General features: G+C 37.8%; 1 protein-coding gene across 1 annotated transcript in view; it reads left to right on the top strand.

Annotated features, from left to right (window-relative positions):
* Window positions 1-2,076: 2,076 nt before the first annotated feature.
* The window catches only part of LOC125236579 (alpha-tocopherol transfer protein-like), a 28,484-nt gene continuing 3,071 nt past the window's right edge, over window positions 2,077-27,489 (top strand). The window contains exons 1-3 of the mRNA XM_048143433.1: window positions 2,077-2,345; window positions 25,624-25,783; window positions 26,448-26,628. Coding sequence (XP_047999390.1) covers window positions 2,198-2,345; window positions 25,624-25,783; window positions 26,448-26,628 — 489 coding nt within the window. The 5' untranslated portion in view covers window positions 2,077-2,197. The remainder of the gene's footprint in view (window positions 2,346-25,623; window positions 25,784-26,447; window positions 26,629-27,489) is intronic.

Below are 27,489 nucleotides of genomic sequence, written 5' to 3'. Positions count from 1 at the left end.
GGCACCCTTCTGACTAAAACAACTCTCACACTTGCCACCTGTCTGCGACTGGGAATAAAGACAAATGAATGTCACCAGTGTCGTTGCGGTGCCAGCGTTGATATGCTGGGCCACCACGGCCTCTCCTGTCAAAGGAGCGCTGGCCGCATCTCCCGCCACGCCTCCCTGAATGACGTCATACGTAGGGCGCTTGCTTCCGTCAGCGTGCCGGCCATCCTAGAGCCGAACGGTATCGCACGTGACGACGGCAAGCGACCTGACGGTATGACGCTCATTCCCTGGAGGCTGGGGAGGTCGCTGATATGGGACGCGACATGCGTTGATACGCTGGCGCCGTCCCACCTCCATGCGACCTCGTCTAATGCTGGAGCTGCGGCGACAACTGCAGAAGCAATCAAAAGGCGCAAATACTCCGCCCTTAGTGACGGGTATATATTTGCGCCTTTTGGAGTAGAAACTCTTGGGCCGTGGGGGCCAAGCGCTAAAAATATAATGAATGAAATATCGCAACGCCTGGTTGACGTATCCGGTGACCAGAGGGCTGGCAGCTACTTTGGCCAGCGAATAAGTCTGGCCATTCAAAAAGGCAACGCTGCCAGCCTACTGGGCACCATCACCTCCGAGGAGGATCTGGGGAGCATTTTCTATTTGTAAATATATATTAATTTGTGTAGTTTTAAGTTGTGTATAAGAATTATATTAAATTGTTTAGTTTAAGTTAGGTATATATAAGTCTTTGTTTTGTGTTTTTTTTTTTTTTTCTAATATGTATCGGCATTGTAACTTTCGTTATGAAGAAATAAATCAGGCGCCATCTTGGATTTTTTCTATTGAAATCCTTCCGACATCCGATATCGGATCGGATAATGTGAAAACGGTCTAAGGCTACGCTAGATCGATTTTTCACCCCCGAAAACCCCCACATAGCAAAGTTCAGCGAAATCGTTAGAGCGGTTTCCGAGATCGTCGGTATACATATCATCATCCTCCTTGCGTTATCTCGGCATTTGCCACGGCTCATGGGAGCCTGGGGTCCGCTTTGATATATAAATAAATATACAAGAATTGCTCGTTTAAAGGTATAAGATATATTGCAAGTAGGAAGCTGGGTGTTTACTGTTTGAAATGCAAATGAATTCGTCGATACGTCTGCGGTGTCATCGTGGAAAATGGCCGTAATCGCCTATTTTCTTGATCGGCGTTGCAGTGACGCGGACGCGGGCGACGTCAAACGTCAACGCAGGTGTAAGGGCTCGTTCACCATGGACAACAATATCGGTTGAAATGAAACTCGTTGACCACGGACACTGTATTATAAATAAATAAATAAATAAAATAAAATATTGGGGACACAGATCAACTTAGCCCCAAACTAAGCAAATCTTGTACTATGGGTGCTAAGCGACGATATACATACTTAAATAGATAAATACATACTTATATACATAGAAAACATCCATGACTCAGGAACAAATATTTGTGCTCATCACACAAACAAATGCCCTTACCGGGATTCGAACCCAGGACCGCGGCTTAGCAGGCAGGGTCACTACCAACTACGCCAGACCGGTCGTCAAATGTGACTTCGTGAGATATAAGTAGGTATTATAAATTCCTTATGAAATCTATGTTTAGGTACGGAAAATCTATATTCATAATCTGCTATATCCCAGTTTCTATACGGAGTCGGAGGCAAACAAGCAGACTGCCCGCATGATGGTAACTAGTCACCATAGCCTATGGAGAGACTCTCCTGAGATACTCCTGAGATACTGCACGTTGCCGAACCATACAGTGACATGTCTATTTACAAGAGGGAGGGTTGCATTGCAAACAAAAGAGAAAAATACTTTAAAGATAAATCTTATGATACCTATTGCGTTTCTGCCGAGTTGTAGTTGATGTATTGGCTCGTTTACATTCCACGACTCTTTTCTTATAGCACATGTGTACTTATTACAGAAAAGGAATACTGAAACAAAATATATCATAGAAAACATAGTTGTAGATGTAGTGTGACTGCGCCCTAACCGTCCTTACCTTTTCTAATCGACGCTTGTTTATATAAGGCACTGGCCGCGCGCAAGCCACTCGCAGTTTTGTCCTTACTCAGCCACAGCTTGCAATTTACTCGTTCAATTCGAATTGAGAACACTTTATTTTTTTTAATCGTGGACTTTGAATGTAGTGTAGTGCCATGGCGTTGCTGCAAGGACCTTCGCTGAAACAGCTGGAGATGATCAAGCAGGAGTTGGGGGAAGGGGAGGAGGACCTGGAGAGAGGGGTGCGAGACCTGAGGAGCATGTGTGCAGCCTCGCCACATCTACCACGGCCTGAGACCATAGGTATTTATATACAATATTTCTAGTTTTACAAATTTAATAGACAAATACTGAATGAGGATAAAACAGATACTAAAAGATGATTCTGACCTAGATGTAAAGTCCTTCATTCATTCACTATTTTCAAACAACGTAAAACAAAGTTTGATTATTTTTATAAAGTAGAGACTTATTAGTAATTTACTATTGCATAGATAATAAATAATATATCTATAAATAATCGATTGTGATAACATCTAATGATGAATGTGTACGTGTTCTCATTGCTCTAAATAAGTGATATTCGTTTACTTTTGCGAGTTTACAAGAAACGCAAATATTATTCTATCGACGACATACTTACATTACATATAATACCCGCAGGTGAATCGTAGGACGTGTGTGTATTGAGTATTTCTGGATTTTTATTGTTGATTTCTTTTCTTACTTATATTTCAAGGATTGGTTAAACATTTTGCGGTGTCTGAATCGGGTCCTGAAAAATGCTAGTTTGAAAGGAACTTTTATATCACTGTAACGTTAGATACCTATTACCTAAGGGAGACTCCGGAGCTCCGGACACTATTAGAATGTTGGTTGGTTACTGAATATAAAACATGTTCGGGTAATATGACCCTCATGGATCTAAACTTTAGCCTTAGCATGGAGATAATTGCATACAGTTTAGTGCCGCTCCTTAACTAGACGGTTAGACTCAATTTACTTTAAGAGTTTTGAATGATTCACGGTTATTTTCATTAGACTTATATTGACTGGGATATAGACCGTGATTACCTTTTTGATTTTTGTCGAGCTCCCACGACAAAAAGGTAAACGGTCTATATATCCCGGTCAATATAAGTCAATTTACTTTGTTTTAAATATACTTAATAATACTTGGTCGTTCGTTTAATCGTTTAAAATATACCTTGATCATAGAATTTTAAAACCAATCTTGACTGCCCAATTCACTAGCGTATACTGAAATATGTATAATTAGGACGGTTTTAGAGGGGGGACGCACTTTTTTTCCTCTAGTTGTATTAATATTATCAAAAAACGAGTTCTTACCTATCCAACAATATATCACACGTTGTTGTGTTTATTGAGATACAAAATTGGTACCAAATTTCAGGTTGTTTTGATGGGACGGACGGACGGACGGACGGACGGACAGACAGACATGGCATATAAGCATGCATGCATGGCATGCATTTTTAACGTATGAGGAGATTTATGATACAATTAAAGATCTACATCAAATTAGAACCTACTCATTAGAACTGCACAAGATATAAGCCAATGAATATGAAGAGATACTTTATACAGTAATACACTGGAATAATTTAATTTAATACATAAGGCCAGTTTTTTTATGAATAACAAATGTATTAATATGTAAACAAGCTCATCGCACGTTCCGCAATAATGTTACTTACTAATAATTGTTTATATTATATTTATGCTAATATTATAATAAATCGTAGCATGCGGCATTGAAGGTTGTCGGACAATGAACATGTACTCGAATATAAATGTTACAAATATGCGGAATCAGCACTTCCGCGGCACAATAACCTCATTTCCATATGCATGTTTTGTTTTCCTAATTATCTTAAATTAAATTAATTACTTTTCTCAGTAGGTACCTAGATTGATTCAAAAAAAGATTCAAAGAATTTATTTTTCCCCTCACTAGCTCGGAAACACGTGTTTTGTCATTTAATACCAGCGGGTAAAAACGCATTTTATCCACTAGTGGGTAAAGTAATTTGACCTTGAATAAAGTCAAATTAACTGCTTTAAAATTGATAAAAGTAAGTGAATCTAGTAATAAAGATGATTTACCACGTGTGGAACTACTGGAAGCAGTGACAAACGCATTTTTGCGTTGTAGTTTCCTCGCTATAGTGAGGGGAAAAGTTTTGTGTTACACTCGGGTGCAAATTTATTTTACTTCTCGTGTGTTAAAAAACTCGCAAGTTCAGGATTCTATTCTCGAACCACTCGCTTCGCTCGTGGTTCAACTATAGAATCCTTTCACTTGCTCGTTTCTCAATTCCACACTCGGCGTTAAAATACAACTTTGCCCCCTTGTATAACAAATAACTATTCATAGAACACAGTCATAAGGTGTTACAAAATAAATAAATCCGTGCATTCAGTCTGCATGTGCAGGCGTGCAAATATTTGGAAAACAGGCAATTAATATTTACAAAATCATAAAAATACAATAAAAGACTAATTAATATTACAAAATCATGCCAAAATAACAATTAAATAGAATATAATTCTACAATAATCATAAAAAAAACATTAAATTCCCACTTCGTTTGTTTAAACCTTTTGTTCCGTTGTTAGCTCGGTATCTCTAACCGTTGTCACTTTAAACAATAACTAAAAGATATCACACTTCAAAATTATTTCTAACCAATTCGAAATAGGTATTAAAATGATTTTTACTAATTTTAGAGAACAGAGAAAAGTTGGGATTCTACATTTTTTTTAATAGACCTATCGATATTTTCGCGTATTTTTTATTCGTTTCCTCAAAATGTTGTTCCTGATAAAATATTACTTACTTTGGTTTGTTCTGTCACCATTTCTAGTCATTAGATCATCTGCAATACCTATATGACTATTGTTAACCGAGATATTAAATAGGTACAGATAAATGAGACACGTACGTGCGACTATTTATACAAGTATGTACCTAATGCGAAATTGTCTATACCTACTTAATGCACTTTTACACATTTTCCTGCCAACCCTGCCAAATAATAAAGAGGTTCCAATTAAAACCATAAATTAAGTATTTTGTGTAAAACCAGTAAATATTTTGTCCATTGCCATTTTGTCATAGTCAATAAAATGCACGTCTCATGTCTCATATGAATGAGTAAGTAGTTTGACGATTAGAAGTATTTTCATCTCTAAATAAATAAATATTGTAGTTATTTTATAATACCTCTCCAAATGTTACGTTAATTAAAAATATAAATATTATATTATATTTCTTTTAATTTGCCTCTTTTATTCTCCCACTGCTGGGCAAAGGCCTCCCCTCGTTTTTTCCACTCGACCCTATTGTCGGCGTTTTCCTTTCCCACCATTTTTCTGGTAGAATGCGTCCAGGTCATCTCGCCATCGTCATCTCCTTTTTGTAAAATAGATAGGTATTGTAAAATATTTATACAGTTATCCATTATTATCCAACACACCGATTTATGCAAACATTATCATAGTATCGTAATCAATGTAGGTATTTCGTATAAGTAGGAGACGTAATATTTTATTCATGCAATAGTTACTTGGCTATGTCTGGTTTTGTCGTCAATGCCTTAGATATATTTATTAAATAGGTACTTATAACTAGTCCAGCCGTATAAATTCTGTCAATTCGTTATCTGTATGTTATGTACCTACTCTAGTCCGTTAAAAGTAAAATTTAATGAGTAAATCGTCGTAGTATAATAACATATATTATTTAAGGTGACTGGATATATGTATGTGATGTGATGTACCTGTTCTATGTATGTATGTACATATGTGTGACTCAAAACGAGTAAACTTTAGACTTTCATCATCATCATCATCATATCAGCCCTTTATCGCCCACTGCTGAGCATAGGCCTCTCTTCTAGTACGCCACTTGTCCCGGTCCTGAGCTAGTCTCATCCAGTTGTGACCCGCAATTTTCCGGATGTCGTCCACCCAACGAGCTAACGGATGCCAAGCGCTTTTCTTACATATCTGTGAGCGGCCACCATTCTGTTAACATTTTAGTCCATCTGCCAGCACTCTGCCTAGCAACATGTCCCGCCCAACTCCATTTTAGTTTGGTAATGACGAAACCCACGTATAGCACCTTGATGCGACGACGGATCTCGGCATTCCTCACCCGATCTTGAATCTTGATACCGAGCATGGCGCGCTCCATGCAGGCTCTCTGTGCAACTCGGATCTTATGCACAGCCTTTTTAGTGAGCGTCCATGTTTCGGCACCGTAGGTCATGGTGGGCAGGACACATTGGTTAAAGAGGCGAGTCTTCAGGCATTGTGGAATGTTCACAGTAGGCCTAGCACATGATGGCCGCGGGAGTATGTCGCTGCGGGAGTATGTCGCCGCGAGATAGATGACACGTCTTTGTCTAATTGTATTAATGACATAAGGACAGGTAGTCTATCTCGCGGCGACATACTCTCGCGGCCATCATGTGCTAGGCCTGCTGGTTTGAGGATGTCCGCCAACTTGTTGAATGCCGCCCAACCCAGCTGGGTTCTCCTAGAGATCTCCTGATCCTGGTGTGTTTTGTCAATCTTTATCTTCCTACCTACTCATGAGAGTAGGTACCTATTACGTTTTGAAACGAATAAAAACTGATCTAATCCGCAAAGTGCCACAAAAAGTCTAAACCTCAAAGTTTCCATTAGTAACCATGCGTGCAAAAAATATTTATCGGTTTAGTTTCCCGTTCTTTGACGTCAAACTGAATTCCAATTATAGCCACCGTGTAGGTTCCAAAATAAGACAACAAGATAAGTGGCGAGTTTAATTATATGTTACCTATACAGCCGCCGTATTCGATCCACTGCTTGCGCACGCGCTGTTGAGTTGAAATCTCAGGAAAACCGGTGTAAAGTGACCTCACGACAGAAATATTTTTTAAGATACCAAGCTACATAAATTAACTACGATTTTCGTCGGCGACGTACGTTTAGAAGGCTTACATTTTTAAAATTGTTATTATTCCTTCTTTCTTAAATTCTAAGTTTCGTAACTTTCGTTCTTCTTCTTATTTTATTAGAATACGATGTTGAACCAGTGCAGTTTATTGTATTAAATATTTTGATAGGGCAGATTTTGAACGTGTTAAGATTTTCATATGCATAAATATGACATACATACATACATACAATCACGCCTGTATCCCATAAAGGGGTAGGCAGAGCACATGAACTACTAAAGTTTCAGTGCCACTCTTGGCAAAAAAATAAATAAATAAATAATTATATATAAATTTAACATTTCTATATAATTTATATATATTTTTTGATGATTTCTATATAGAGATGGGTAGTGAGTAAAACCAAAATCGTTATCGTAAATACTTAGCTTCGCTGATTTATCGTTTTTATCAAATCTGCAAAGCATATATATTCGTGTTGAAATGCTCAAATTCGACGGTGTACTTTGTTTCGGCTCGGTATGTGATTGGAATAAATTCTAATGGCCGTATTTTTTCATAATCTCGATGTATGAGGCTATGAGCGTTTAGTTGTTTACAAGCAACGGTAATAACGCAGTATTCGCGGAAAATTTGACTCACAATTTATATCTTTAAAAACAATTGACAACGTTTCAAAATTTTCAATGTCCCTAATATGAACCATTTTGAGATAAACGATAATTAAGTCAAATAATTTTTAATTTTTTTTCGAATTCGTTGTTGGAAAAATATCCAAAACCGTCAAATTATTGCCCATATAATACAAAACACAAAACTATACTTTAAACGTCATCAGTTGAGCCATTTTTGAGTTTTCTTTACCCTTAATAAAAGGTCGTAAGTGCCACATTAACAATCACTTCCGAACGTCATGCCGTTATCTAGAACATCAATTTAATTTAAGTCTGACACTTTTTTAAAACAAAACTGCTAACTAAACATTATCACTATTTTTTCTCACAATGTTGACCTCTTTTTCGTACAAACTAAGATATTAAAAATTTCATGGCTTAAATCTATGGTTCGTAGTCATTCACTATGGTTGACAGTAACACTTGACAGTCAGACATACTCGGATTGTTTGAGCTACTTTTAAAACAGTTTTTACTTGAGAAATGATTTTGTCGTTTTTAAATTAGGTGTATGAAATAACACATGTGACGTCACGAAGCTCTGTCTTGACGTTTGTAAAACCAAAATCGTTGTCAACTTAGCTTGGTCTGCTCGATGTAGTATCAATCTGCAAGAAGGATTTTCTCATTAAACTAGCAGTTTTCGGTATGGAAAATAAAAAAATACGTGTATCTTTTAGTATTGAGTTCTTTCAAACCAAACAATAAAAAGTAGTACTCAAAAATATGAAATGTTGTCAATTATAATTTAAGTTTTTATTATTGTTGTGTTGTTATCCAAAATATTAGACTAGTATCGAGGTCCCGTGGCTAGCCCGCTAGGGTTACCCTCAGTGCCCTTATGAAATTTAAATATTTTATATTCGAACCGGCCCTTGCACGTGCGAGCCTATCTTACTCGTACAATACATATATTATATACTATTTTTACGAATATTACGTTGCATTTATTATCTATTGTGACATAAGTAGGCTATGGTCCCTATACTTATTAGGTTATAGTACACCTGGTACTTCATTCATAAATACATACGAATAACATGGACTTGAGAATATTTTCAGAATATACAGGCTGATAATTTCAAAAACCATGACATTATCGTTAAGGTCAAATTCGCTAACATGATAGCTAATGAGATGTCCTAGATCACCTCTTTTAATTTTGGCGTTGGTTGTTGGTTTACGGGACACCCGGTATGTAAGGTACAGCGGGGCAAATCTCGATTGGGGGCAATTGTAACTGGTCCATTTTTTCAATATTTTACAATGTTTGCATTATTAAATAGAGTGTCCACCGGTTATATATGGTAGGCGTGTTCAGTGGATACATGTAGAACTCAACATCATAGTGTAATAATGAACTACCTATGTTATAAAAGTTCTAAACACATCGTCACGCTAGTTTACTTAACAGGCGTATTATAAATAATTATTTACCTACACAGTATATTGTATAAGTATTGGATAATTATAACATTTTTTTTACATAATTATTATAATAAACTACCTAGGGTAAGTATAACCAGTCAAATTGAAATAAAAAACACAATTTAGTTTATATTAATACAACATGTTATTATTGACGTCCGGTAATATTGAGGGAAGTGTTTTCTGGTCAAATACTTTCTCTAAGAAACTACATAATTATAGGGTCTTGACACTAACTTTTATGTTATTCTTAAGTTTCTCTCCCACTTATCAATTTATTTATTTATGATAAAAAATGATGAAAAATTAAAAAACTATTTAAAAAAATGAATTTAACAAAAAACGATATAGGTACCAAGTGGTTATTGAACCAAACGACGTGTCGAATTTAATGGAATCAAAAAAACTTGCAAAAAACATTAAAAATAAAAATGTAATACCAACAAAAACGTGATCTTATTGATAAACAATAACAAACCCATAATTATAACGCGAGAGTAAAAAATCCGGAGGTACTTAATGGTCGAAAAATCACGTAAGTAAACAAAATAAACACCAAAAATTAAAACCGCGTCCAAAACTTAGGAGATTCCAAATCCTTTGTTCAAGTATATTAGTTATATTAGCAGTTTGAAATGGACTTATGAATACAGATGTCATCTCGCCACAGGAAGCGCGTAAGGCAAGCAATGCTTCCGTATGGCCCACAGCTGCCGTTTCCAGCCAACGGCGTAGGTCGCTGCGAACTCGTATGCTCATAGGACTTATTAGCATCACGGTAGAAACGCAACAAACTGGACGAATATCTAGCTTATAACTAAAAGGGCGTAAACGTTATTAGAGAATATGAAGGTTAAGCTCTTTTAGAGTAAATGTATCAACTTCCGTGCAACCTTCGCTTTACTTAATGACGCGATGCAGTTCGTACAGCTTTTGGGTATTGGGCAAGGTTCCGCCCACGCGGGTCCTCTGTTCTCTATTTGGAATCTTTTCTATTGGGGTTTGGTAGAAATAGGTACATACATAAGTACTTCTATCTCCTCCCCACTTATTGCAGATTAATCTGTTAAAGAACGTAGTTTAAATACTTTTAAATTCACGGATTTCTGAAAGTTTAAAGGCCTAGTTATTATTTTAATAATTGTGTAAAATTAGATTTATATCCTATCCACGTCGTATTTAGATCTGAATTCAGATGTCTATTAGATTTAGAACCAGGCTGTACTGCAGTTTCATAGTGTACGAGTAAGTACAGTTGGCGATCAATTTATCGGTACGAGTTCTTTTTTTTTCTATTAACGTAGGTAGGTACTAAACGAAAGTACATAGGTAGCAAATGCATGAACTGCCACTTAATACTATGTATAAATAAACCTAATCTATGACATATATGTAAACAATAGATATTACAAAGCAAAAACATACTTTTAATAAAATATGTAGCAACATGTGGTCGCACAACGCTTAACAAAGCCGAAAAATAGCAGTATTTTTTCAAAAGTCCGATGTGAAATATTTATTTAAGTATGCCCGGCCTAGATATTTTAAATGTATCGATGAGTGGAGAGTTCGGTTTTAAATCCGGATCTAAATAATACAATATACCCCGTAACTGTATCATCCACACCCTGAACCCGGACCCAAAAAAAACTACCTTGCTGAAGCGACTCAATAAATTGCTTTTGTTTTATTGCTTTTTACCTAGAATGCGAAGGTAAACTTGTGGCCCAGATTAAGCAAGCCCTACTTATGTTCACACATACAATATTACATTTCATCTGCCAAGATCCGGCCCTTACAATTAAAATTTTAAAACCTTTTTTTTCAACCGTGAGTAATGGAAGATCCCACTGAAACAAGTTCTGGCGGCGATGCGCTCCGTTGAAGATGTAAACAACCCGAATGACGCAAATGAATTTTATATTTGCATTTTAAACCCTCGCGGAACTTTCCTTCACGGAATCTAAAAATAAATTGGCCTAAAAAGAAGGAAATTGATAATTTCGGAGTGCGTTGAACTCTTTAGTATCGCACGCCTTATACTGGCTCGTACAACCGGTCAACCGGTCCTAAAGTAGCTCAATGCTGCAACGCTCGTCTAGGTTGCAACGCTAGCTAAGCTATTACGATAATAAGCTCAAATAAGAAATATTTCTAAAGATCGGTGAAAATATACCTAACACCGATATGTAAGATTTCAAATGATATAACGCGATTTGAAAAAAATAGATTCACTGATGATATTAAAAATCCTAAAATAAGTAAGCCTGAAGAGTAAGTGCGTTTTCACATTATCCGATTCGATATCGGAAGTAGGAAGGGTTTCAAAGGAAAAAATCAACGATGGTGGCGTAAATATATGGGATATCGGTCCGACATCCGATTTTGGATTGGCTAATGTGAAAACGCACTAAAGCTCAATAGCCTGGTGATATGAGATAGTTTGAGAAATAAACAAGACGAGACAAGACAAGAAAGATTTCAATGTCAGAAACCATCACTGTCCATTGGCTCCACTCGCGCGTAAGAAATACCTATATTACCTATACAACACGGAAACTTTTTTTTCCATGTTGTTTTCGAAGCGATTATTGAGTTATTAAATCGACCACATATAGGTAATATTTCCCGAACCCCAAGGACCCAGGGTCTCGACGCCGAATGGAACGAAACTGTATTCGGCGCCGAGGCCGCGGTATTTGCCGATTTTTACATTTTCGGCCGCCTCTGCAGCAGCTGCCGCCTTCGCAGAAGTTCCGTGGAGATGTGAAGGGGCTAGCGTGTCAACGCAGGTTGCGTCCCACACCAGCACCCGACCCATACTCCACGGAACCAAAGACATCCCGTCGGGTCTCTTGCCGTCACTTCGTGAAATGCCGGATGGCTCTAAAATAGCGGGCACATTGACCGATGCAAGAGTCCGACGGATGATGTCGTTAAGGGCGGCATGCCTGGAGAAGCGGCCCGCGCTTTTCTGGCAAGAGAGACCGTGGTGCCCTAACTGGTCTACTTGCGCACCGCAGGGGCAGCGATGGGGAACACAAACTGGCATACCCAAACGAAGGCAAATCGACAACCGAAGCGTGTTGGGCTCTAAGAAGGTTCCGAGTTTAGAGGAAGGATGTGCGTGAAGCCAGTGCCCAGCCTCTCTGGTTGCGACAGCAAGGAGTCTAGCTTTTTCGGCGGCGTTGTTATGGTTTAGAAGGGAGATCAGAGTCAGTTTGCACTTTGGGTCGTCCCAATTCATCTGTGACTCCGGATGTTCAGGGATGCTTTGTCCGGGGCAAGCTTGCAGCCATTCATTTTTCGCGTCTTCCAAGCCCGAGATCTCATAGTTTGTGCGAAGTATTTTACCTACGAGACCCAAGGAACTATGTGCAGACGATAAAAAAGCAGGCAGAGCTACCCCGGACATGCTACGGATGCCCAAACCTCCGTGTCTAATGGGAAGCGCCCCTTGACACCATGAGCGGTCACTGAACTGAACGTTAAGAATTTTCTCCAAATTGTATTTAATTAAATTATCTACTCGTGTTAACAGATCATGATGCTTCCACAAAGGGCAGCAACGAAGTACGTACGTTAATTTTGGAATGAAAAGACAAAACTTAATAATGGTTAGTGCATGCCAAACGGCGAAAAGTAGAGCCCACGGCGATTGGACGCACGCCTCCGATTAGAAAAAACCTATATAGTTCTATGAGTTTTACGCCTGGTAATATTTAGATTAGAAAAAACCTATATAGTTCTATCTTTATTAGATTTTTTACGTTCTGATTCGCGAAGGTCAATAAGTATTTAAACTTCCGCTTAATTAATCACATGTCCGTCGTCTGTCCGAGATCAGCATATAGCGTACCGACGTCAGTAAAGAAATGCGGAAACAATATACGTATATTTATATACTTACACGATACGAGACTGCCGGTAAAATAACTAAAAATCTAAAACTATCACAATTTCATGTACTTATGCATATATTTAATAGAATATAATAGTCCCATTCGATCCTTTTAAAATTGGCAATGCACATACATATAACTCGAGTCCTATTTAGTCTATTTAGCGGCTTTTTAGGGTTCCGTAGTCAACTAGGAACCCTTATAGTTTCGCCATGTCTGTCTGTCCGTCCGTCCGTCCGTCCGTCCGTCCGTCCGTCCGTCCGTCCGTCCGTCCGTCCGTCCGTCCGTCCGTCCGCGGATAATCTCAGTAACCGTTAGCACTAGAAAGCTGAAATTTGGTACCAATATGTATATCAATCACGCCAACAAAGTGCAAAAATAAAAAATGGAAAAAAATGTTTTATTAGGGTACACGTTGGGGTTGGAATGAAAAAAAAATATCAGCCCCCACTTTACATGTAGGGGGGGGGCTACATGTAAAGTGGGGGCTGATATTTTTTTTCATTCCAACCCCAACGTGTGATATATTGTTGGATAGGTATTTAAAAATGAATAAGGGTTTACTAAGATCGTTTTTTGATAATATTAATATTTTCGGAAATAATCGCTCCTAAAGGAAAAAAAGTGCGTCCCCCCCCTCTAACTTTTGAACCATATGTTTAAAAAATATGAAAAAAATCACAAAAGTAGAACTTTATAAAGACTTTCTAGGAAAATTATTTTGAACTTGATAGGTTTAGTAGTTTTTGAGAAAAATACGGAAAACTACGGAACCCTACACTGAGCGTGGCCCGACACGCTCTTGGCCGGTTTTTTTCACTGCGACTTAATATCCTTTACGGCTTGGATGGTGTAATGGACTGTTGGGATGTTTGGTAGACGAGACATTGTTTTGTTTCGTTCGTTTGAGGTCAAAAGTATTTTTAATATACTTTAATCCTCGTACAGGGGAACTCCCCGTCTCTCTAGTTCGCTAAATATTTAAAGTAGTCGATATATTAAACACTTGTCACCTTGTAGAATCAGCTCTGTAAATAGAGCACCGGTACCTCATAGCATCGATAAGATAAACAATCTTATTAATGATCGATCTTCGACAAAAGTTTGTTTTATTTTAAGGTTATTTTATTTTCCTGTGGACATAACAAAATTAATCTTAATTTACTTCTTAATCTGGTAAAGGTAATTAAAAATGTATTATGATTAAAGCATCAGTAAAATGTACACAAATCGTGAAAATACGTGTTTTTCACTGGAAAGTTTTTCGCTCGCTTTTCTTCGAATAAATTAATCATTGCAGTATGCTCCTCACATTGTTTATTTATTACTAACACAACACGTGTCTACAAATAAAAACTATCAAGTCAATCAACCAAATTTCTCGATTAAACGGAGATGTAAAAAAATTCCTGCGCGAGAAAAAAAAAATGATCAGTAACTTCAAAGAACTAGAGTACTCTAATTAAAATGGATTATGCGACGTTCTTGCCAATGTCACTTCTTCCTGTTCGCAATTCTGGACAGTCTGAATTCTACGCAATTAGTATTTCACCTCATTCGCTATTGTGCACAGTCATTATCTGTGTACAATAGCGATTCTTCCTGTTCGCAATTCTGCACAATCTAAGTTCCACACAGTAGGTATTTCACCTCATTCGCTACTGTGCACAGCCATTATTTGTGTACAGAATAGTTTCTTCCTATTCTCAACTCTACGCAATCCGAATTCGACGCAATAGGTATTTCACCTCATTCGTTATTGTGCACAGTCATTATTTTTATACAGTATAGTTTCTTCCTGTTCGCAATTCTACACAATTCGAATTCCACACAATAGGTATTTCGCCTCATGCGCTATTGTGCACAGTCATTATTTGTGTACAGTATACTTTCTTCCTATTCGCAATTCTACACAATCTGAATTCGACTCAATAGTATTTCACCTCATTCGATTTTATGCACAGTCATTACTTGTGTACAATCTCGTTCTGCACAATCTAAGCTTCGTCAATCCCCGCAAACACGTACACATAGAAACGCAGAAATCTCCTTACATGAGCTGAGGAGTTTCGTTATGATCTATTATCAGCAGTTCTACTTCATCAAATGTCACAATACGAACTATTATAGCATGACAAATACGAACGTTTCCCGAAAAATACTTAGTAAAAAGTAGTAGTAATTATTTAGTAAATATTGGCCTATACCTATAGTCAGCAAAGGTTCGATTTTAACATTTTGTTTACAAGATATTGATATGGTGACTGGTTAGATTTAATTTATATTGAAATTGGGTGTCAAAATTGAATACAGTGCCTGTAACAACGCCATCTGACACCTAAATTTTATTTTTGCTGAATGTGTATAACGGTAGCTAATATTAATAATGCTATTTGGAGCTTTGCCTACTGCTTTGCTTTGCATATTTGCGGGGATTGAGGAAGCTGAGATTATGCAAAACAAGATTGTACACAAGTAATGACTGTGAATAAAATCGAACGAGTTGAAATACTATTGGGTTGAATTCAGATTGCGTAGAATTGCGAATAGGAAGAAAGTATACTGTACACAAATAATGACTGTGCACAATATCGCATGAGGCGAAATACCTATTGTGTGGAATTCGAATTATGTAGAATTGCGAATAGGAAGAGACTATACTGTATACAAATAATGACTGTGCACAATAACGAGTGAGGTGAAATACCTATTGCGTCGAATTTGGATTGCGTAGAATTGAGAATAGGAAGAAACTATTCTGTACAAAAATAACGGCTGTGCACAGTAGCGAATGAGGTGAAATACCTATTGTGTGGAACTTAGATTGTGCAGAATTGCGAACAGGAAGAATCGCTATTGTACACAAATAATGACTGCACATAATAGCGCATGAGGTCAAAAACTGCTGTATGCAATTCAGAATGTGCAGAATTGCGAACAGGAAGAATCGCCACTGTCCACAAGTAATAACTGTGCACAATAGCGAATGAGGTGAAATACTAATTGTGTAGAATTCAGATTGTCCAGAATTGCGAACAGGAAGAAGTTACATTGGCAAGAACGTCGCATAATCCATTAAAATGGATTAATCAATATGCAAACATATTCAAAAAGCTTCAACGTCAGTATATCTCATGCGTGTTTACAAACTTAAAATCCGTTTTTTGCATCAAGGTAGCTAAAAATAAAAAATAGACCCATTAGCATATATTCATGCGTATATTTATAGCATGGAGGTTGTTTACTGCATTTAGATATATCTTTAATGAGATCAGTGACGTCCGTATATTAATAACATTTTGGCCATTTATTCGTCTACGTTTGTTTACCTTTGTATATAGAGAGTTGTAAAAAACAGTTGCTACAAATTTATTTACTACGAGGGCTGATTGAAAAGTTCGCGGCTTAAATATGAAATCAAAACCAAAGTTTTTTTATAATATTTTTATTTCTCTACGTAGTCCCCGTTAAGGTCTTTGCACTTATTCCATCTGGATTCCAAAGCCATTATACCACTTTTAAAAAAAATTTCCTCCAGGCCTTCAAAATAGGTATCCACTTCAGCTTGGACCTCGTCGTTGGTCAAAAATTTCTTACCACCCATGTGTTTTTTTAAGTTTGGAAATAAATGGAAGTCCGATGGTGCCAAATCGGGTGAATAAGGCAGATGCGGCAATAATTCAAACCCGCAATTATGAATTTCTGCCATTGACTTTAGTGACGTATGCACGCGTGCATTGTCCTGGTGGAAAAGAACTTTCTTTGTCAGCACTCCAGGTCTTTTTACTTTCAAAGTCGACGTAAAAGTCGACGTAATCGACGTAAAAGTTCGCAATAATAGTCCGAGTTTATAGTCGTACCTTTTTGGAGATAGTCAACCATTATTACACCCTTTGCGTCCCAGAACACTGATGCCATAACTTTATTTGCCGACAAAATGGCCTTTGCCTTTTTGGGTGGCGGAGATCCAGCACGAACCCACTGTTTTGATTGCTGTTTAGTCTCGGGCGTAAAGTGGTAGACCCATGTCTCATCCATAGTAACATATCTGTCCAAAAAGTCTTGAGGGTCAGCTTCATACAGGTCTAGACAGTCGCGTGAAATTGTTAGACGAGTGATTTTTTGTTCCACTGAAAGGAGCTTTGGAACCCATCTCGCCGACACCTTGGAAAACCCTAATTCGTTAACTATAATGTTTTGAGTTTTTTCATAGGAGATTCCTACGATGTCGGCTATTTCTCTCACTTTTAACCGTCGGTCTTGGATTACCATTTTGCATACAGTTGCCACATTATTTGGATTGGTCGCAGTAGTTGGCCTCCCGGAGCGAGGGTCATCTGCGATACTGACTCGTCCCCACTTGAATTCAGCTGCCCACTTTTTTACCATCGTATATGATAGACCGGATTGCCCTAATGTACACTGCATATCTTCATAAATTTGTTTCGCAGTCAATCCTTTTTTATGAAGATATTTAATTACATCACGTTGCTCCAAATTGTCCAGTGTGAAAAAACTGCTTACACGTATAAATGAGAGGAAAAACTTATTTTAAAATATTGCATTTAATTAAAATTTCGCGGGATGACAACTAAATAATGACAGTTCAAAATAACGGCAGAAAAAAGAAACTAAGTTTTTTTTTTTAATGGTCAGGCCGCGAACTTTCCAATCAGCCCTCGTATTTAGTGTGACGTATCTCACAAAAAAAACCTACTCATTGATTATTTGATTGAGATAGAAACTTTATTATTATTTTGGGGTCACATGTCACAAGCCGCAATTAACCTTTTAGATGCCATGCCATACCTATATGCATAATAATAATTATGGACCTAATACTAATCATTATATTGACAAAAAAATCGTTGACCCTTTCAGAGACGAGGAATATCAACTCCGCTGTCGGCTCTAGTTCGCCTAGAGGTTGCAACAGCCTCTGACCTTCAATAAATTGTAAAATTTGCACCACAATAATTACGTATTCTACACAAAGAGTGTTTCGTGAATCATCGCCATTCCTCGCACTCCTCGAGTCATGGATGTCACATTCTGTAAGTTTACGCGCGCCCGCGGTAATCTCATTCACGTAATATTGCATAACGGCGATGCCTACTAATGATGACACCGGTGCATCGAGGGAATACTAAGTCAAGTGCCTGAGTGCATATAAATTAGAGTCGTCACCTAAAGTAATTACGTTACGGGGGATACATCTTCGTAAACCTTTTAAGATATGAGAGTTTGAGACGGGTACTGCCGTTCCCGGGTGGTGTCGTGGTCAGGACGATATCCGCGTAAATTCAAGTTCAAGACTGCGCATATCACAAACATTTTATATCCTTTTTGACCCGGATTTGTACTGAAGTAAATCAACAAGCACTTTAAGTACGTAAATTGCTTCTTGAGCGACTTTAAAGCGGAAGGAACAGTAAACAACTAACTTATTTTTTCTCTTATCTCCACAAAACGAGCCAGTACTTGTAAAACTTGAATTAAATAGGTACGTAATATTTACTACAAAGGACATTAAGGATGACTCCTGCAGCGTAGTTAATACAGTCACTTGCCTAACTGGCTTTACACCGCTCTACCGGTTTGCAGTAATGCCGAAGGACCATTCCATTTTCCAGACTGTTCTACAGGCTGCTTTAATATTTATTGCTGGAAAAAAACAATTATCGAGAGCATTTATGAGTATGACGTCTGAATAAATGGCTCAACATGATGCACCTACTTGCTTTAATCATTGTTTTCATTCTTCAGTCGCATTCCTGTGAGGAATCTTTTGTTCTTGAGTAAACATGTTCGAGAATAATCTAATTAACGTTTAACCTGGGTTTCACATCGATTGTCCTCGGAATGTAAGGGAGTTACTTACATTGTCCAGACATAGAAGCAAATATCGTATATATTAGAACAAGACAAATACCTACCTACAAATTGTTTACATTACGATTAAAACCGGACTGCAATCCTCTTTATTGTTGAGATCAATAGCGCACATTTAATAACCTACTCGTCATCCTAAACACACAGGTGTTAGGTAATAAAACTTAATATGACTACCATCCTGCTAAATACAGAGACAATTTTAATGAAATACATACATAAACTCGCACATTTTATTTTATTTTATTTTCTTTATTGGGGAAAAAAACAGACATAGGAAGGTCATACAGATAAGAAGATATTGAAATACACAATAATAGGTACAACCTACATCCTGAGACAATTCCCACTAAGATTTATAGCCAATAGTATCTGAGTGGCATTGTCATAGGGCAATGGTATACAATGATAGATCTTAATAGGCACTAAACTAAGATACACTAACAATATGATACTTAATGTTACTCAAAGATACAGTGTTAATACGAGCATAGTAAAAATTGAGTTAATACTCACAGTTAGAAGACGAGGTAAGGAAATGCATTCTCAAACGGAGTATGGCAGGGCGCATGAAGTCAATTTTCAGTGCCATTTACTGGCAATTAAGGGGTGAAAGAAAATATTTACGGTCTCAAAGATGTCCATGGGCAGTCATGACTACTTCTGCAGGCGGTTTTAGATAAAAAAAACTAGAAAAAATTCAAAATGTTTCGTTAAAATAATAGCACGCTGGAATAGAATGGGCCATTACAAAATGGTTCGTGGAAAATTGATTTGTACTGGGTTTAGAAAATGTTTCATTTTATACTGTGTGTGTGTGTGTGTTTTTTTTTACTGTGTCAGCCGATGATTGGCAGGAAGCTGCGCAGGATCGGGATAGGTGGCGTGCTCTCGTTTTGGAGGCCAAGATTCTCTTTGGATCGCAGAGCCATATTAGTTACTTAGTCATTTTATACACTATTTTAAGTAGGTAATTCCCCTTATTGTTTATCTAGGTATTCATTACCTAATCTAACACCCCATGTTTATCAATCTATAAGTACGTATTTTGATAAGTATGTACACATACTAAGTGCTTGTCATTAAAATCTGGTATTAAACGATTTGGCTCCAAGTAGTCCAAGTACGTGTTCAAAACTATTACGACTAGTCATGCCACGAAGGTCTCTAAAATACAATGTTATCTATTTTACAGTCCCATGGTCTTAGTTAAATATGTATGTATGTAGAATTATGACCCCCGTCGTCTTTTTAATTGACATGTATCAAGTAGAGGTTGTATAAACAATGCATGACGGCACTAAAATTGGTTTTATATGTAGTCTTTTGTCGTGATACACTAAAGTTTTTTTTCTCAAACATGGTATGAAATATTCAAACATGGTATGAAATATTGTTAATAAGTCCATTACAATCAAATCAATCCAGTGCATTAGCAAAGTATTCATCAATAGTGTAAAATGGTCTATTAATAAAATAATCTTTTACTTTTATGTCAAAGGATCTTAAATCACTGCATTGTTTTATGTCAGTGCTTAATTTATTAAAAACTTTAATGGCAATAATGTTCAGGCTATTATTAAAATGTATAAAGTTAGATTTAGGTTGGATCAATTTTGATTTATTTCTTAGATTGAAATTATGAATTTCTTCTGCTTTTTTGTGATCATTTTGATTTATATAAATATACACACATACTCGATATAAATACAATGCCGTAACTGTAAAGATTTTATGGTCTATAAACATATTGCGATGAGTTACTGGTATTCGTTTAGACCCAGTGATAATTCGTAATGCCTTTTTTTGCATGAGTAGAATAGAGTCTATGTTCGCACCGTTACCCCATACTTCTATACAATATCTGATAATACTCTCGAAGTAGGAAAAGTATAATATTGATGTTATGTGCCTTATAATTGGCAGCGAAGTATGACGTTGCAGGTGCGGCTAGGACGATTGATAGATAATGGAATTTCATACAAACCTTGCAGGCCAAGGCCGGCAAAGTCCTCTTTTTAGGGTTCCGTAGTCAACTAGGAACCCTTATAGTTTCGCCATGTCTGTCTGTCCGTCCGTCCGTCCGTCCGTCCGTCCGTCCGTCCGTCCGTCCGTCCGTCCGTCCGTCCGTCCGTCCGTCCGTCCGTCCGCGGATAATCTCAGTAACCATTAGCACTAGAAAGCTGAAATTTGGTACCAATATGTATATCAATTACGCCGACAAAGTGCAAAAATAAAAAATGGAAAAAAATGTTTTATTAGGGTACCCTCCCTACATGTAAAGTGGGAGCTGATATTTTTTTTCGTTCCAACCCCAACGTGTGATATATTGTTGGATAGGTATTTAAAAATGAATATGGGTTTGCTAAGACCATTTTTTGATAATATTAATATTTTCGGAAATAATCGCTCCTAAAGGAAAAAAAGTGCGTCCCCCCCCTCTAACTTTTGAACCATATGTTTAAAAAATATGAAAAAAATTACAAATGTAGAACTTTATAAAGACTTTCTAGGAAAATTGTTTTGAACTTGATAGGTTCAGTAGTTTTTGAGAAAAATACGGAAAACTACGGAACCCTACACTGAGCGTGGCCCGACACGCTCTTGGCCGGTTTTTTAATTTCCAAACACAGATAATTGTGACATAACATCCAGGTATTTAGCCAATTAAAAAAAAAAAACTATAAGGGGCTTTATAGACGTATTTTCACCAAATAAACGTTTTCTATTCTATTCTATTCTATTCTATTTACGTGCCGACTGCAACTGGTACGGGCCCTAGACAATATTTGATTTTGGGTGCGTTTTCATACAAAAAAATTTTTTTCGTTTTTTTTGAATTTTTTTTTAACTTTTTGTTTTTTTATAAGCGTATACCTATCAAAGGGGAACGAAAATTCGATTATTTTTGCGCTACGACGCACCGTTTAGGAGATACAGCCATCCAAAGTTACTATTTTCAGTAGACTTTATTTATTTTATACCATGTTTGAGAAAAGCACTATAAATACCTCGGCGGGAAATGGAGTTGCCGGCCGAAGACATATAGACGGCCGAGCGAAGCGAGGCCGGATAGGTCTGAGGCATCCTTTGTCCCGGCATCTGTAGTAATGTACTATTTTTACTTATTTCGGAAGCGGGCACACTGGGCACAGGTCTCGTGAGTCGTGAGCAAGGACCCCGCTAGGAATACGGGCGAGTCTTGCTCATGTGGATATCTGCTGTCATCAGTCCTTAAAAAATGCTACTAACTGACTAACTAATATGGCTCTGCGATCCAAAGAGAATCTTGGCCTCCAAAACGAGAGCACGCCACCTATCCCGATCCTGCACAGCTTCCTGCCAATCATCGGCTTGTAGCTGACACAGATCCGCCATCACACTGTCTTCCCAGCGGTATCTGGGCTGACCCGCCACCGGGCGGCCACCAGTTGGTCTTCCCAGATACGCCCTCTTAGCAGCCCGATCTTCTCCCATTCTTAGTAGGTGTCCGAACCAGTGAAGTCTGTGGGATTTTGTTACGCCGATGATACTTATTCGGTTCGCCCACCAACTCTTCTATTTCGGCATTCCTTATTCTTATCCTTCACGTGCCGTCATCGCTCTTGACAGGTCCCAGGATTTTACGGTAGATCTATCTTTCCGCTACCAGGAGCTGACTTTCCTCTTTTTGTGTCAGTGTCCAGGCCTCACAGCCATACATTGGGATTGGTCGAATGTGAGACAGCGTTCTAATATTTTTTTAATAAGATTAAGGATTAAGTACGATTTCTTAGTTGTCACAAGACTAGGTGTGCTATTACAATTTTTAATATTAAGTATAATAATCTTATTTGCTTATATTTAATTTGTAGTTCACTTGCAATGAGAACTGACCGTCTGTTCCATCATTGTTCAGCTCAGCCTTGCACAACATGAGGTGGTAATCCTACGGTGTGGGACAGGTGCAATTAATGGTACCTTAGCTTTAGCTAAGGACAAGCACCTACTAACTACTTTAACTAGACGCTAGACAATATCTTGATGCCTAAGTTGCTATTAGTTATAATATGCGATATTCGAAACATGTGTTTCTAATTTGTGTTTTTTTTTTATTATGATTAATTACGGCCGTTAAAGGTCTTTCTTTTATTGTGATAGTTAAAAATTAATTATCATAGCAATTCGTCAAACTTATTAGGGAATAAGTAATACTTATTGTAAATCTACCCAAAAACTCATTTTGTTCTCTGAAAAACTACGCTTATACAATACCTATATCGAAAAACTTATTGTGCAACTTTAATATGAAAAAAAAATAAAGAAATATAGAATGTACTAATAATTTCCTTTGTTTACGCTGTATAAATTACTTAGTTGCAAATTGGAAATAGTTGTGGTATCTTATCTAACGTCGAAATCGCCGCAAACGACAAGTGTCTTGCGACACAAAAATACCTAATTGGCCCTTATTGTGTTCACGGGGCACTTTTAATACACTTTTAATACAGTTTTAAGTGACCTTTTGTACAATAGTACAATAGTATGGCGATTTACTGCAAATCAATAGTGGTGAAAATATGGTCATGGACACATTTTAAATAAAAGTCACGTGCTCGCACTTGTGTTTTATCACTGATCGCTTCACGCTGTCTGTCTCCATGTACATATTGATATAAGTACTTATGCTTGGATCTTCAAAACTACGCAACGGGTTTTTTAATAGATTACTCTGATTCAAGAGGACGGTTTATCATTATTTACAAAACACACATCTAACTTGCATCGATTTGGAGAGAACGAAGTGAACGGTGAACCACTTTGAATCCTAGACCACTCTAAAACTCTGTCTTATTAACACCGTGCTTTATTTACCATAGAAATCACTTTGAACTTGACTGTGGAATGGTTCTACAGTGGACTGGGATTCAAAATGGTTGACTGTACAGTGTGCATATATCATGTTCATGAAAAACGTAATTACTATAGCGACACTTTATCATTACAAATGCCATGTAGAGTTAGCTTGGCCTCTCTGTACCTATTGTAATTGTGCCATTACAGCTGTGTTATTAAGCTAAACAGAGCCAGATACTCCGATTCATCAAGGAAAATTAATATAATGGCAACATTATTCTATTAGCACGCGACCGCGTATACTGCCTACAATAACTGTGTCATTTAAATACAATGTATTTAAATGACACAGTTATTGTAGGCAGTATACGCGGTCGCGTCTATATAGACTGCTCTATATTTAAAGCCTCCCTTACGCAATAGAATAGGTGTTTTTTTATCGACTTGGAGATCATTGTCACGCACGCGGTGTCATTTCTGCTTTGAAATAGCCGTGTTGAGGAAAAATTGTTGAATGGGACTCGTTATAACTTTTTATAGAGATGAAACAAAGAAACCGGTGGTTATCTGATGAGGCATTTTGCGTAGTAAGATATAGTGTTTTGCGTGATTTTTGCAAGATAAATATCAGGATAGCATAGAGTTTACAGGGTACCTAGTAAACTATACATATCTCATATTGATCTAGGAGAGGTAAATAACGAACACTAATATAGTACCTAAATAAGTCGACAAAAAGAAAGCGATAGTTTCGCACCATCAAAAAAAAACATCATTCAAAACAAAACAAGAATATCTGCAACAATCTCCGTCAAAGAACATCTGGAAACTATTCCCATCCCCATCCTGCACCAAGCTCGACCCGAAAGTTCGCATTTTTAATTAGTTCAGGGCGCGCGGAGATCACTACACTACATTATCATTACCCGTTAATTAAAAAAAAAAACTGAAGAATCTATAGATAATATGAGTAGGAAGTGACTTAGGTAATCTATTATGTATTATGTCATAACAATTACGTATAAATTGACACTTTATAAACACGTTAGGATCTTATAATCATTGGCAATGCAATTCCTCTTAACAGCGTAGGTACTGCCAAGGACAATTATTTTATTATAAATATTCATGCCCCTGTATGCGCAGTCACCGATATTCAGAATGTAGGATGGCTAACGGCTCAGCCACGACATTGGTCTAAGCGCGACAGCGGTGAGCGGCGACCATACATTGGAGCGAGACACAGCGATGGGACTTTTCATTCGCACGTATTGCTGCCGCTCACCGCTGTCGCGCTTAGACCAATGTCGTGCATGGCTGGGCCGTAAGGGTAAGGGGCTATTCTTAAGTATATTTGAGAATTTCCCAACGAGATGTCAGGATTTTTGGGTCCATATCCGAACTTGATGACTAAGAGTGGCAGGTAGGTAGGCACTAAAGTTTTTAAGAAACTTGCACAAATCATAATTAGAGGCTAAGAGCTAAAAGTTTGAAGTGGATCACATAAATCGTGGCTCGTTTACTCGTTTGCTGCCTATATCATAAAAAAATTGCACAGCGTTAGGGGGTTTTGGCCTATAGGTTTATAAAAGACATCAATAATTGTGGCAACCGGTACTTAACGATCGTGAACGGAAGGCATTTTGTTGAGAAATTACCGCCTAACACCATACTCGTATCTCCTCTACCTATAGTACATCGTTTTGCTTAAACACAAGATAATGGCGTTATTTATAAACTCTTAACAAGCCTGAATTAGCAAATAACCGGTGGTCTTCATAATTGATGATACTTATAGGTATTTACGAGAAAGGGACAAAATCTATTTTAACAAAAATAGACCAGTAATTCTTATGAATGAGATGGCAAATCTTTCTTCCAGACACAAGTTTCCTGGAGCTATTCGTGCGTGGCTGTCGCATGGACATGGAGCGCGCGCGCACAAAGTTTGAGGCATTTTGTGCGTCCAGAGGGCGCCACAGGGACCTGTACCAGCAGCGTTCGCTCAACGACCCGCCTCTCAACGATATATGCAACTTTATGTAAGTGTGGACTAAAAGTATTCCTTAACCTTTAATAGATACCAAATACAAGTTAGTTATGTGTATCGAAAGCTCATGCACCAAGTTTGAAAATGAAAATGAAAATGCAAGGTGAAAATGAAAGGGGTTGAGGTGTTCTTCGCCGCCAGAGGACGCCAAAGAGACTTGTACCAGAGATGTCCTCTCAATCATAGTTAACGGCGACAACCACGCAAATAGGTACGAGGCTTCGACGGTCGTCGGCGAGCTCCTGACTGTCATGCAGCAAAATTCACAAATTGTTGTGTTCTGCGTGTACGGATTTGGCCAATATTTTCGAAGCTGACGTTTAACGTCAAGATCTTTGAGTATGCGCTTTCGAAGTCAAGCACTGTGACGGTCAATGTCATTTAAAACATGATAACAAATTGACGCACTAAACGAACTCCTTGAATGAACGGTCTGGTCAAGTGGTCATGTCTGTCTGTAGGTATTCTTCTTGCAAGGCACCTTGAATAGGTACTTCGATTTATATTTTAAGTAAACCATATTTATTCCAAGGTCATCGTGGCTTCTGCTACTGATGGTGCTCTGTTGCCCCTACCTCAATATGGCTCACTACTTTTTTTTTTACAAACCCTAAGTAAGTATCTTAAGTATTTTCTAATATATCATCTTCTTCCAGGGATATAGTGCCGTTACCAAAGCTCACAGACGACGGTCTCCGAGTAACCATATTCCGCATTAGGCCGCAGTACCCAGAGAGCAGTGCAGATATAGCGGCCACTGTTCGTGCTGTCCTGCTCGTGGCTGACGCGAGAATGCGGGACGAGAAGGCTATCGTTGGCGACGCGTTTGTGTGGGATGTAAGTATCAAAGGAAACGATGACAGAAAACTTTATTCTGAAAAACCCCTAAGGAGTAAACCCTTGCAAAATGATAAAATCCAAATTCTTTATATGCCACTACATCCATACTAATATTATAAATGGGAAAGTGTGTGTGTCTGTTTGTTTGTCCGTCTTTCACGGCAAAACGTAGCGATGAATTGACGTGATTTTTTTAAGTAGAGATAGCTGAAGGGATGGAGAGTGACATAAGCTACTTTTTGTCTCTTTCTAACTCCCCACTTCCCTAAAATGGGGGGTGGAAGTTTGTATGGAGCATTCCGCAATTTTCGAATTTAACGCGAGCGAAGCCGCGGACAAAAGCTAGTACATAATAAATTAATAATCATCATTTCATAAAAGGATACACTCTTAATTGCATAATTGTATGTATTATAATTTGTTTGGTAAAAACTCGATAGAAATCGCGGTGACCAAAGTCACAACATCCGCCTCAGAGCAAGTAAAAAAAATTCCAATTTTATTTCCTATTTCCTAACGCTTTATGACCTAGAATACTAGACTTAATAAGGTCGTTGTTCCAATTAACCTTAATAAATCTGATATGGGGCAAAATATAAGTCAACCGTTGGCGTGCATGTCTATACCCATAGTTGCTGACCGGAAACCATATTACAGATCAGCTACTTAGGTATTTGTACTACGCACACCTCGGACAATGACGATCAAATATATGAAAAAGGCGCGTTCCTACGCACACAGTCTAAGCTCGTGTAGGTGAACGCGTACCAGCTTGTATGGGTGAAATATGGCAAGTCGGCTGGTCGCGTTCTTGACAGGCGGTAACTGTGAGGAAACCGAGGGTATTGTACGATAGTA

Source organism: Leguminivora glycinivorella, chromosome 19, assembly GCF_023078275.1.
Source record: "Leguminivora glycinivorella isolate SPB_JAAS2020 chromosome 19, LegGlyc_1.1, whole genome shotgun sequence".
In the NCBI taxonomy this organism is placed as follows: domain Eukaryota; kingdom Metazoa; phylum Arthropoda; class Insecta; order Lepidoptera; family Tortricidae; genus Leguminivora; species Leguminivora glycinivorella.
This window is presented reverse-complemented; position numbering and strand designations above follow the sequence as displayed.